General features: G+C 46.5%; 1 protein-coding gene across 1 annotated transcript in view; it reads right to left on the bottom strand.

Moving 5' to 3' along the window:
• Window positions 1–14,437, bottom strand: part of LOC117512869 (histone-lysine N-methyltransferase SUV39H1-like) — a 100,228-nt gene that overhangs the window by 13,962 nt on the left and 71,829 nt on the right. The window contains exon 3 of the mRNA XM_034173109.1: window positions 5,629–6,288. Within this exon, the coding sequence (XP_034029000.1) occupies window positions 5,629–6,288 (660 nt within the window). The remainder of the gene's footprint in view (window positions 1–5,628; window positions 6,289–14,437) is intronic.

The following is a 14,437-nucleotide window of genomic DNA, read 5'->3' on the forward strand; positions in this document are numbered from 1 at the left end:
ATTTTCCGTTTAATTGTAAACGGAATTATGCATTAACTCAGAACAATTAAACTAAATGAAATTCATGAAGACTGAAAAGACTGTTAAACCATGTCAAAAACCACAGCTAAAGATTGTAGAATATTTTAAAAATCAGGGTAAAATATCAATCCACTCAAAGCCACAGTGTCTTTTCCCATGAAAAAAGTCTGCATTAATAAAAACTAATTTACATTGTTGTGTAAATTCCATCCATCCATTTTCTTCCGCTTTATCCGGAGTCGGGTCACGGGGGCAGCAGCTCAAGCAAAGCCGCCCAGACCTCCCGATCCACACACATCTCCCCCAGCTCCTCCGGAGGAACCCCAAGGCATTCCCAAGCCAGCCGAGAGATGTAGTCCCTCCAGCGTGTCCTGGGTCTTCCCCGGGGCCTCCTCCCAGTGGGACGTGCCCAGAACACCTCTCCAGCGAGGCGTCCAGGGGGCACCTGGAAAAGATGCCAGAGCCACCTCAACTGACTCCTTTTAACGTGGAGGAGCAGTGGCTCGACTCTGAGCTCCTCCCGAGTGACCGAGCTCCTCACCCTATCTCTAAGGGAACGCCCAGCCAACCTGCAGGGGAAACTCATCTCGGCCGCTTGTACTCGCGATCTTGTTCTTTCGGTCATGAGCCAAATCTCATGAACATAGGTGAGGATCGGAACGTAGATCAATCGGTAAATCGAGAGCTTTGCCCCCCTACTCAGCTCTCTCTTCACCACGACGGTCCGATACAGCAACCACATCACTGCAGATGCTGCACCGATCCGTCTATCGATCTCACGCTCCATCCGTTCCTCACTCGTGAACAAGACACCGAGATACTTAAACTCCTCCACTTGAGGCAAGGACACTCCAACGACCTGAAGAGGGCAAGGCACCTTTTTCCGGTCAAGAACCATGGCCTCGGATTTGGAGGTGCTGATTTTCATCCCGGACGCTTCACACTCGGCTGCAAACCGCCCCAGTGCACGCTGAAGGTCCTGATTTGACGAAGCCAGCAGAACCACATCGTCCGCAAACAGCAGAGACAAGATTCTGTGGTTCCCAAACCAGACCCCCTCTACACCCTGGCTGCACCTAGAAATTCTGTCCATAAAAAAAATGAACAGAAGCGGTGACAAAGGGCAGCCCTGGTGGAGGCCAACATGCACTGGAAGCAGGTTTGACTTACTACCGGCAATGCGAACCAAGCTCCTGCTGCGGTCGTACAAGGACCGGATAGCCCTTAACAAAGGACCCCGGACCCCGTACTCCCGGAGCACTCCCCACAGGGTGCCCCGAGGGACACGGTCGAATGCCTTCTCCAGATCCACAAAACACATATGGACTGGTTGGGCAAACTCCCATGAACCATCGAGCACCCGATGGAGGGTGTAGAGCTGGTCCAGTGTGCCGCGACCAGGACGAAAACCACACTGCTCCTCCTGAATCCGAGGTTCGACCATCGGTCGAATTCTCCTCTCCGGTACTCTGGAATAGACCTTACCGGGGAGGCTGAGGAGTGTGATGCCCCTATAGTTGGAACACACCCTCCGGTCCCCCTTCTTAAACAGAGGGACCACCACCCCGGTCTGCCAACCCAGAGGCACTGTCCTCGATCGCCATGCGATGTTGCAGAGGCGTGTCAGCCAAGACAGTCCCACAACATCCAGAGACTTAAGGTACTCAGGACGGATTTCATCCACCCCAGGAGCCTTGCCACCGAGGAGCTTTCTAACCACCTCGGTGACTTCGGCCTGGGTAATGGATGAGTGTGCCTGAGTCCCCAGTCTCTACTTCCTCTTTGGAAGACGTGACGATGGGATTGAGGAGATCCTCGAAGTACTCCTTCCACCGCCCGACAACATCCCCAGTCAGGGTCAACAGCTCCCCACCCGCACCGTAAACAGTGCTGGTGGAGAGCTGCTTCCACCTCCTGAGGCGTCGGATGGTTTGCCAGAATCTCTTCGAGGCCGACTGATAGTCCTCCTCCATAGCCTCCCCGAAGTCCTCCCAGACCCGAGTTTTTGCCTCTGTGACCGCACGGGCTGCGGCACGCTTGGCCTGCCGGTACCTGTCAGCTGCCTCTGGGGTCCCACCTACCATAAGTAGGACTCCTTCAGCTTGACGGCATCCCTTACTTCCGGTGTCCACCACCGGGTTCGGGGATTGCCGCCGCGACAGGCACCAGAGACCTTGCGACCAGAGCTACGAGCAGCCGCATCGACAATGGAGGTGGAGAACATGGTCCACTCAGACTCCATGTCTCCAACCTCCCCTGGGATCTGGGAGAAGCTCTCCCGGAGGTGGGAGTTGAAGACCTCGCTGACAGAGGGTTCCGCCAGTCGTTCCCAGCAGACCCTCACGATACGTTTGGGCCTGCCAGGTCTGACCGGCTTCCTACCCTCCCAGCCGATCCAACTCACCACCAGGTGGTGATCAGTCGACAGCTCTGCCCCTCTCTTCACTCGAGTGTCCAAGACACGTGGCCGAAGGTCAGATGATACGACTACAAAGTCGATCATCGACCTCTGGCTCAGGGTGTCCTGGTGCCACGTGCACTTATGGACACCCTTGTGCTCGAACATGGTGTTCGTGATGGACAAACTGTGACTAGCACAGAAGTCCAACAACTGAACACCACTCGGGTTCAGATCGGGGAGGCCGTGCTTCCCGATCACCCCCCTCCAGGTCTCACTATCGCTGCCCACGTGGGCATTGAAATCCCCCAGGAGAACAATGGAGTCCCCAGTCGGAGCGCTATCTAGTACCCCTCCCAGGGACTCCAGGAAGGTCGGGTACTCTGCACTGCTGCTCGGCCCGTAGGCCGAGACAACGTTGAGAGACCTGTCCCCGACCCATAGGCGTAGGGACACGACCCTCTCGTTCACCGGAGTGAACGCCAACACTTGGCGACTGAGCTGGGGAGCAATAAGCAATGCGACCCCAGCTCTCCGCCTCTCCCTGTGGGCAACGCCAGAAAAATGAAGCGTCCAGCCCCTCTCCAGGAGTTGGGTACCAGAGACCAAGCTGTGCATGGAGGTGAGCCCAACTATCTCTAGTCGGTATCTCTCAACCTCCCGCACAAGCTCAGACTCCTTCCCCCCTAGCGAAGTGACATTCCACATCCCAACAGCCAGGGGCTGTGAGCATGGACCGGGCCGCCGGGCCACCCGCCCTCGACCGCCACCCAATCCTCTCTGCACCCGACCCCCATGGCCCCCTCTGCAGGTGATGAACCCACAGGAGGGCGGGCCCACGTCACTCTTTCAGGCTGAGCCCGGCCGGGCCCCATGGGCTAAGGCCCGACCACCAGGCGCTTGCGCATGAGCACCAACCCCAGGCCTGGCTCCAGGGTGGGACCCCGGCTCCACCATACCGGGCGACGTCTCTGTCTTTGATCTTTTACTGGTCATGGAGGTTCTGAACTGCCCTTAATCTGACCCGTCACCTAGGACCTGTTTGTCTTGGGAGACCCTACAGGGAGCACAAAGCCCCCGACAACATGGCTCCTAGGATCATCCGGGTACGCAAACTCCCCCACCACGATAAGGTGGCAGCTAGAGGGGGAGGTTGTGTAAATTCATGTAGCCTAAATTCATTCAAAGCCACAATGTCTTTTTTTTTTTCAATGAAAGAAAGTCTACATTAATGAAAGAAAAAAAGGCACATAATCTTTTCTGAAATTCTGTTTGAACAGAACAAAGTTTATTTTCCAGAGGGAGAAAAAAAAAATTCTTATCAGTTTGCTTTTCCGTTTATCTTTCAGGTGTGTTCATGAAGCCAGCAATAATTCCACGGATTCTTGTCCTTATCAGAGTTTTTCAAACCGTCTTTCTCACCATCTTCGCTCTGTCTGATGTCGCTCCGTGACACAGACATGCTGCAAAATTCTTCTTTTAAAAACTTGAAAGTTCTAAAAGTTTGTGATGTCCACATGCTACGTTTAGCTAAGCTTCGCACAGGGGCCACACAGCGTCGCCGCAGCAACCAACCAGTCCCACTTTATGACAACTGTTGTAACAGCCAGGCTTTGAGTGGCATTTATTCTCCTTAAAACTCCGCGGATTCGAGGAAACTGATATGTATCTGTAACACACAGATCAGTGTCCGCGGACTTATAAAACTTGCATGATGTCGTAAAAAAAAAAAAAACGCTTTGCGATAAGCATTTTAAAAACTGGGTAACGATCACAGTTAAAGAGTACAACCCCCCATGATGAAATCTGCAGAATCCCGCGGATCCGCAGTTTTCACAGCCCTGCATCACAAAGACAGATTTAGATTTGTGTGAAATAACTCGATTCAAGTTAGCTGACAATGAATTCATGAAGAATATTGCTGCCTGTGCCATCAACCAAATGATATAAAGGATGACCCTGTTGCCGGGCTTTGTGGTTGTTACCCAGATCGATTCTGCCCCTTGGTGGCAGAACACCAGCACATACTCCCAGACCCAGCCTGATCTGCTGAAACAATTAGTCGAGTAACTCGAATAATTCGATTACAAAAAATGTTAGAGGCAAATTCTCTGCCTCGAAGCTTCATTTAACGTTGTAGTACATATGCCAGGCCTGTGTGTGGCGCTGTAACATCCTCAGAAAAAAAACAGAAGACCAGTGAATGCCCATAAGCTGTGTAAACGCTTATCAATTTAGCGCCTAAAGCTACCGTATTCTAACGTGACACACAGAGTAAATAGACTGAATAGCAAAGCAGTGTGTGTTTGCCTATTTTTAAAAAAAACACACGGTCTGCTTGACGTGGGGAGTGACTATTGACCAGGCGGCTGGCTGCTGTCTGTCTCTCTGCCCGGTGTGAGGGGCTCAGCACTCCCTCACACCGGGCGAGTCACAGCTCCGTCCTCGGCTACACTCACAAACAGTTTCTGAAAGAAGATCCTCTCAGCAAAAGTCCACTGTTTCTTCTGTGTTTTGCTCTGACTTGCACTAAGTGTTTCACTTTTTAATTTTTGCTTTTTTGGGCAACACACAACGCTTCACAAACACGGTAACTGAAATGCATCTGCTGAATTGCAGAGAAAGAGGGATAAAAACCCGCAGGGACCCAGTCCACCAACCCTAAAAAAAAAAAGAAAAAAAAAAGAAGGGGGGGGGGGATACATTTTACTAGTTACTAGAAACAAGAAAACAGAAACCACATCCCATCGCCATTTCAGCAAAATTTCAAGATTTTGGCCCAGCTATTTTGCTATTTGTGTCCAAATTAAGCTTTTTGCATGGGAGTGCTCAGGATGTGCAGATGTTTACTTCGGTATTTGTCTCTTTTTGATCCAGCATGCCCTGTTTTTTTTGTTTTTTTTACACATCTTGGATGTGTGTGTCTCTTCTGATTTACTAATATTTTGGCGCAGAGACGTTGTGCCATTGTTTAGGATGAGCTCTGGACTATTGATGTTGTTTAAAAACGCAAAAGTACTTTTTATCCGATTACTCAAATCGCCAGAATAGTCGATAGAATATTCGATCACTAAAATAAGCAATAGCTGCAGCCCTGCTGTATAGCCATATATTGTTCATGACGCATCATGGTGACAAGTAGCACAGTGATGGAATGACTCATGTGTCTGTCTGTGGCAGACCGTGAGGTTTTCCTGAAAAGGTCTCACCTCTCCCACGTACTCCATGACGAAGGTGTTCTTCTTAATGCGCTGCAGTGTACGGACTCCCCATCCCCTGCCGTTTTCCGTTTTGAAGATGCACAGATCAAACTGGATTCCCTTCTGCACCACTCTGTTGGGACAATCAGGGCCACAGCTGCATCGAGAGTTACACTCGTATATCGGTTCACCTGCCCGGAGTCGGACCTGCCCCCGATCATTGTATGCCATGCGGTGCAGAGAGGCCCCAGGACAGCAGCCGTTTACCGGTTCATCCAAACAGTTCTTGCAATCGCAACCCACAGCCATCTCATCGAGAACGATGCCTGGACCTACTTTATAGTTGTTGATGTAGGTGAAGTTCTTAGGCGGGCCTTCGAGGTCTACCTCATTCTCAACAAAAATTTGACCTGGGTGGTTGCGCGTCTGGTTCAAGTGGTTCTCCCAGCGCTGGAGACTCTGGCGGACTTTGGCTTTCTGGACCAGGAATGAAGTCACCTCTTTATTCAGCTTTTTAGGGATGTAATGCCTCCCGTGGCGCCTAAGCACCTGATCCAGGTCACGATGGAACTGCTTCATCATTCGTGAGCATTTCAGGTTGCGTTTAGGTTCCCAAGTGTTATCTGACTCTGGAAAGCTCCTCCATTTGACCAGGTAGAACTCCTCCTCCTGAAACACAAAATACTTTGAATTTGGACACATCTGACCAGGACAGTTCCTCCAAACTGCAATTCTGGTCTTCAAGCTCAACTATGAAGGTCCAGCATATTAACCTGGAATAGCAGTGAAGATGTGACTTAGTTGATTATATTACAATACAAATCATGTATAACGCAAAAAAACAAACTTCTACTTCAAGATGTCCAAAATCTATTTAAAGTGAAATGTTTCTGCAAAGGTGTAAACAAACATTAAATTATGCAGTACTTTCGTCAGCTTTAAAAGACTTTATAAAATGAATAGAATTTCTCTTTACAGAATGAACATTAAGTTTACCAGTTTTCTATCATTGCTTTTGGATTGTGCATTGTGCACTACTGTTTGTGTTGTTGTGATGAGAAATTTCAGTTTATTGATTAATATCAGTTGTCTGTGCTTTGCTCTTTTGATATTTGTTGTTATGACTATACAGCTACATACACTTTATTTATGGTACAACCCCAATTCCAATGAAGTTGGGACGTTGTGTAAAATGTAAATAAAAACAGAATACAATGATTTGCAAATCTTCTCCAACCTATATTCAATTGAATACACCACAAAGACAAGCTATTTAATGTTCAAACTGATAAACTTTGTTGTTGTTGTGCAAATATTTGGTCATTTTGAAAAGGATGTCTGCACCACGTTTCAAAAAGTTGGGACAGGGCAACAAAAGACTGGGAAAGTTGATGAATGCTCAAAGAAAACCTAATTGGAAACACGTGAGTGTCATGATTGGGTATATGTGGTCTGTTAGAAAACTATCTGCTCTTTTTATTTTTTCCAAAACCTATATGGATTTGAATCATGTGCGCTTGCATCAGCCAAGCTTGAACCATCGTGCGCATGCGTGAGTTTTTTCACGCCTGTCAGTTGCGTCATTCACCTGTGGGCAGGCTTTGAGTGAGCACTGGTCCACCCCCGTCATCGGATTTTCATTGTCAGGGAAATGGCTGAGCGATTGGAGCAGGACAAGTCTCACAGGACAAGTTGTGACATGCCCAGCTGTTACACAATTTCTCGGATACTCACTCGACTGAAAAGCCACCGAAAGCCATCTGAAACTTCCGAATGGTTTCCAACACGGACGTGCTTTTTGTTGTGCGCCATTGTGGCTCCATCCCGACGCGCGAATTCCTCCGCACGTCTTTCATTACAAAATCTCCTGTAACAGTGGAATGTGCTGCAAAAGTGCTGATGTACACCTCTTCTGCAATTTCTCTGGTAGTCAGACGATGTCCCGGATCAACACAGCCTTCACTTTGGAAATGATCTGGTCATTTCAGCTTGTCAATGGCCGCTCAGAGCGTGGCACGCCCTCCGCCGCTGTGGGCCATCTTTAATCCAGTTGTAATGCTCCTTAACCTGTGTGACGCCCAGAGTATCCTCACCGAAAGCCGACTGAATCTTCCGAATGGTTTCCACCTGGCTGTCTCTCACAGTTTCTGCAAAAATTTGATTCAGCACTGCTCCAATCACTCAGCCATTTCCCTGACAATGAAAATCCGACGAGGGGGGTGGACCAGTGCTAACTCAAAGCCTGCCCACAGGCGAATGACGCAACCGACAGGCGTGAAAAAAACTCACGCATGCGCACGAAGGTTCAAGCTTGGCTGATGCAAGCGCACATGATTCAAATCCATATAGTTTTTTAAAAAAAATAAAAAGGTCGGATACTTTTCTAACAGACCTCGTAAAAGGAGCATCCCCAAAAGGCTCAGCCATTCACAAGCAAAGACGGGTTGAGGATCACCACTTTGTTAACAACTGCAAGAAAAAAATAGTCCAGCAGTTAAAGAACAATGTTTCTCAACATTCAATTGCAAGGAATTCTGGGATTCCATCATCTACAGTCCACAATATAATCAGAAGAATCAGAGAATCTGGAGAACGTTCGACACGTAAGTGGCAGGGCCGAAAACTAACACTGAATGCCCGTGACCTTTGATCCCTCAGGCGGCACTGCATTAAAAACCGACAGCATTGTATATAGGATCTTACCGCGTGGGCTCAGGAACACTTCAGAAAACCATTGTCAGTTAACACAGTTCGTTGCTACATCGACAAGTGCAAGTTAAAACTCTACCATGCAAAGCGAAAGCCATACAACAACATCCAGAAACGCAGCTGCCTTCTCTGGGCCCGAGCTCATTTGAAATGGACAGATGCAAAATGGAAAAGTGTGCTTTGGTCTGATGAGTCCACATTTCACAAACAAATTGTTTTTGGAAATCATGGACGTCATTTCCTCTGGACAAAAGAGGAAAAACACCATCCAGATTGTTACCAGCGCAAAGTTCAAAAGCCAGCATCTGTGATGGTATGGGGGTGTGTTAGTGCCCATGGCATGGGCAACTTACACATCTGTGATGGCACCATCAATGCTGAAAGGTACATCCAGGTTTTGGAGCAACACATGCTGCCATCCAAGCAACGTCCTTTTCAGGGACGTCCCTGCTTATTTCAGCAAGGCAATGCCAAACCACATTCTGCACGTGTTACAACAGCGTGATTTCGCAGTAAAAGAGTGCGGGTACTAGACTGGCCTGCCTGCACTCCAAACCTTGTCACCCACTGAAAATGTGTGGCACATTATGAAGCGCAAAATACGACAACAGAGACCCCAGACAGTTGAACAACTGAAGTAGTACATCAAGCAAGAATGGGAAAGAATTCCACCTACAAAGCTTCAACAATTAGCGTCCTCAGTTCCCATTATTATTGAGTGTTGTTACAAGGAAAGGTGATGTAACACAGTGGTAAACATACCACTGTCCCAGCTTTTTGAAACGTGTTGCAGGCATCCATTTCAAAATGAACAAATATTTACAAAAAACAAAGTTTATCAGTTTGAACATTAAATATCTTGTCTTTGTGGTGTATTCAAATGAATATAGATTGAAGAGGATTTGCAAATCATTGTATTCTGTTTTTATTTACATTTTACACAATGTCCCAACTTCATTAGAATTGGGGTTGTAAAAAGGGGTGGGTGTAAAAAAGCTTTTGTTTCTGTCTACACTCTACCACGTGTTGATTGCAATTTTTTTGCATTGTGCACAATTTTGCATAATAATAAATAACATAATATGACGTGGAAGTAGGACCTGGTATGATTTTCCTTTTAATTGTAAACCAAATTATGCATTAACTCAGAACAATTAAACTACATGAAATTCATCGAGATTGAATAGACTGTTAAAGTATTTCAAAAACCATAGCTAAAGCTTGTAGAATATTTTAAAAATCAGCGTAAAATATCCAATAACATACCTTATAGTAAAAAGCCACACATTCCTGTGTAAATTCCTGTAAATCCACTCAAAGTCACAATGTCTTTTTTCCCATGAAAAAAGTCTACATTAATAAAAACTAATTTACATTGTGTAAATTCATGTAGCCTGAATTCATTCAAAGCCACAATGTCTTTTTTTCAATGAAAGAAAGTCTAGATTAATGAAAGAAAAAAAAGGAACATGATCTTTTCTGAAATTGTGGTTGAACAGCACAATGTTTATTTTCCAGAGAGAGAAAAAAAAATTCTTACCAGTTTGTTTTTCCCGTTTATCTTTCAGGTGTGTTCATGAAGCTAGCACTAATTAATTCTTGTCCTTATCAGACTTTTTCAAACCATCTTTCTCGCCATCTTCGCTCTGTTTGATGTCGCTCCGTGACACAGACATGCTGCAAAATTCTTCTTTTAAAAACTTGAAAGTACTAAAAGTTTGCGATGTCCACATGCTACGTTTAGCTAAGCTTCGCACAGGAGCCACACAGTGTCACTGCAGCAACCAACCAGTACCGCTTTACGACAACTGTCGTAAGAGCCAGGCTTTGAGTGGCATTTATTCTCCTCGAAACGCCGCGGATCCGAGGAAACTGATTTCTATGTGTAACACAGATCAGTGTCCGTGGACTTATAAAACTTGCATGATGTCGTAAAAAAAGAATGCTTTGCGATAAGCATTTTAAAAATTCAGTAACAATCATGATTAAAGAGTACAACACTAACACCCCCCGCCCCCCTCCCCATGAAGAAATCTGCAGAATCCCGCGGATCCGCGGACTTTTAACAGCCCCGAAGAAGGCTAAATGGTCATTTCTGGCATCCTCACGTGTGAACTTTATATTGGAGTCCACCGGGTTGATGTGCTCTATAAAGGCTTCCACTTCCCGTTGCTTGATTTTAACCCATGTGTCATTGACATATCTGAACCAGTGATTGGGAGAGATGCCCATGAACGATGCCAAGGCTCTCTTTTCCACTAGCTCCATGTAAAGATTGGCCACAATGGGGGATACCGGAGGCCCCATCGCACATCCATGGATCTGCCTGTAGTAATTCAACATCGTATACGATCAAGACGGCGCCTGTGTATGGCCACGCCGCTGCTCGTCTGCTTTTTTGCCAATTTCTTGTGTTAATCTTGACACTGTATGCCATTCTGCTCGCCCTTGTTCCCTGTGATTGTGCCTATGCCACCCGGGCTTATGATCGAAATGCTCTTTTTAACATCAAAGAGTCAATGGAGCGCCGATACAACACCTGGGAAAGCTACAAACAAACTTTCCCCCCTCCATTCGGGTGCTGGCTTACTCCCTCAGAATACCTGTTTCTGTTGAGGTCTCCAGGTGGTCCTGGGAAGAGGGCCAAGAGACGAGGCTGCAGGGCTGGGGTCCAGGTTGAGCTCAGGAGTAGTGCGCGTTTGGCCGCCTTCTCTCGCTTACATCGAGGCCACAGGTGGCTGCGGATTGTTCCTCTCAGGGAGTGCGCAGATAATGTCGCGACTCCACCGCTGCCGTTCCACAGGGCCAATAACATAACCCTGCAACACCACTGGAGACAGGGTGGACTTAGTACTCGGCGCCAAGATCCTTCCAGGTCTCCGACACCGGCACCAACAACAGAGCAACAGCTGACCTGGCGTAACAGCTGGGCGTCACGTGACCGTGGGAACTGGCTGCGACCAATCCCACTGCCGACACCAACATCATGTCAAATGTGTCTGTTAAACGCACGCTCAATCACAAATAAAACTTTCTCTCTTAATGAGCTGAAAGGCTGGATTTTATGTTCCTTGCAGAGACTTGGCAGAAAGATGGAGAAGTCTTTAACCTGAATGAACTGCGCCCTGTGGGCTGCAGTGCTCTTGGAAAGCCCCGCCCCAGTTGAAGAGGCGGAGGTCTAGCTGCTGTGTTTCAGGACAGATACACATGCAGAATGATTGACTGTGAACAATTCCCCTCGTTTGAATCACAAATGATTAAGGTCGGTTCCTCAAACAGTTTTTATGTCATTTTAATTTATCGTCCCCCTGGTTTTGCAGGCATTTTATCACAAAGTTTAACAGCTTTTTATCATCTCTTATTAAACTCGAGAGACTTTTAGTTCTTGGTGATTTTGAAGACACTTCGTTTACCCCAGCAGTGGAATTTTTAAAGACTATGGAAATCCATGATTTTAGACATGTATTAGGCCCCACCCACTTAAAGGGACATACACTCGATCAAGTGTACTCACTAGGCCTACACTTTACAAACGTATGTGTTGAGGATGTCCACATGAGTGATCATAGTGGCATTTTCTTTAATCTTTCTGTTCTTTCTGAGCCTCGACCTGTCCGTAAACAGGCCGAATGAAGGATCATCACAGAGACAATAGCAGGCAGATTCTGTGCCTTGTTTGATTCTTACGTTTTTGAACACTGCACAGATGTGGACAGCTTCTTGAACTGTTTTAATTGTCATTGTGCTACAATCTTGGACAAAGTTGCTCCTCTCAAGACAATTTGTGCTACCCATGAATACACCTGCCCTTGGATAAATAACAGCATCCGGAGTTTAAGAAGGATGTGCCGTAAAACTGAACGGCTGTGGAAATCCACTCAGCTCCACGTCCATAGGTTGCATCTTAAAGACCTTATGTTGTCTTTAAATGAGTCTATAAAAGAGGCCAGATTTAAACACTTTCAACAATTAATAACAACAAATAAGGGAAACCCGAAAGTGTTATTTGACACTATAAATTCTTTAGTGTCTAACACTGCTCCTGCTACCCCTGTGCTCTCTGAAGCCGATAGCAATGATTTTTTAACTCTTTATTGTGAAAGTGCAGGAAATAAAAGACCAAATAAACTGGCCTTCATATTCCAGCCCTATTCAGAGCGAGCCACCTGCACAGATGTGGTCAACCTTTGACCCTGTGCATCTGGAAGACGTGGCATTGTCATCCAAAATGAGGCTGACCTCTAGCTTGGTCGACATTATCCCTTCTAAACTTCTCCTTAATATTCTTGACTATATTGGCCCATGGGTCACTGAATTGTTCAATTTTTCCCTTTCATCTGGTGTATTTCCCACCCACTTCAAACATGCGGTGATCGAACCAAGACTCAAAAAGCCTAACATGGACCAAGCAGCGTATAAAAGCTACCGCCCAATAGCTAAGCTTCCCTTTCTATCTAAATTACTGTAAAAACTGGTAGCCAAACAACTGACATCCTTCCTTGAGCCATATAACATCTATGACAAATTCCAGTCAGGTTTTCAACAACACCACTCTACTGAGACTGCACTGTTAAAGGGGATAGAGAATCAAAATCATCTTTTTCATGTTTTTGGTGTTAGTTCAGAGTCTCCCCGCTGTGGGGAATACACACGAAGTGCCAGCAAGTTTCAGAACCTCTATTTCAAGTACGTATTTCTCCTTTTTTGAATTGCCCCTAGAAAACAGGCCAATCCGTTTTTGAGAGAGAAGTTACATCACTTATTCACCAATAGCCCCCCCCCACACACACACACACCCACCCACCCACCCCCTTTCACACACGCCCCTTCGAAATTAATTATTCATAAGGTTGTGCCCACCCATTCCTACCACTGGAAGAGGAGCAATGGCGAGCTACAGGTGTGCCTTCCCAGGCTGTCATAGCGGACTACGATCTTTACATATTCTTCCCACAGAAAACAATGTACGCGATCACTGGCTTTTATTCATTTTTAACCGCATCCCCAGTACATACAACCGCCGACTATTTCTTTGCTCTGCGCATTTCACGGAGGACTGTTTCACAAACCTTGCACAATTTTGAGCTGGCTTCAGTCGGCATTTAATACTCAGTAGAGGGTCAGTTCCGACTTTGCGACAAAATCAACCCCAGCAATCAGTACAGCCTGTAAGTATCACATTTTCTTTTGTTTTAAATTTGTTTTTAAATTTATTTCGGATCTTTTTTTTTTATTATCATTATTATTTTGTGACTGGACTTTATGTCACAGTCAGCCTCTGGCTGACTTCATGTTGGTGGGCGAGGAACAAGATTTATCACTCAACACCAATGTTGAAACGTGATCTGTTAAATAAGTTAGTGAAGATTACTGTCTCGTTTTCGCTACAACGCGCTCAACTTTTGTTCAGAATCAGCTTCTTATCACTGGTAATGACGCGGATTTCCTCTCACTCAAACCCGCAGCTTCACAGTGCTTTAAACCGTCGTCCACAGACTTCAATAGCAACACAAGTGCAGCAAAACAAGACGAGTCATTGGATAAATGCTGGGCTTTGTCCCACCCATCGGAGGCTCTGCGTGTCTGGGGGTCTATGGGGCAGTGGGCTGGCCTCGGCCGGCCCGGACACCCAGCTTCTGCATGATGATTGGATGATCTGTCTGAGGCTGAATCCATTTTTGATTGACAGTGAAATGAGCAAATCAGCGATCATTTTCATTCTGTTCTGAGTTGAACCGGAGACTTTATTAATCCTCTTAGCAGCATTTTCAGTGAGAGCAAGGGCATCCAATCAAACAACGGCAACCGATCAGCGCCAACACCTACGTGCATTTCATAATGAGGTTGCCAAATAAGCTCCGAAACGACGCCATTAAAAGCAAACGAGGCATTCTAAACCCAGCATAGTAACATAGCTGTTTCAGAGAGCCTTTTAGGAAGGTTCTGAGCCATTATAGACCCAACCAATTTTTTTTTGGGCTACATATCACATCACAGAACAAGGATTAATGCCCCATTCAACCTCTCTCTATCACCTTTAAGGGTGTCTAGTGACATCATGATGTCTGCTGACACTGGGAGGAGTACTGTGATGGTTCTCTTAGACCTG

This window comes from Thalassophryne amazonica, chromosome 6 (assembly GCF_902500255.1).
Source record: "Thalassophryne amazonica chromosome 6, fThaAma1.1, whole genome shotgun sequence".
Lineage (NCBI taxonomy): Eukaryota > Metazoa > Chordata > Actinopteri > Batrachoidiformes > Batrachoididae > Thalassophryne > Thalassophryne amazonica.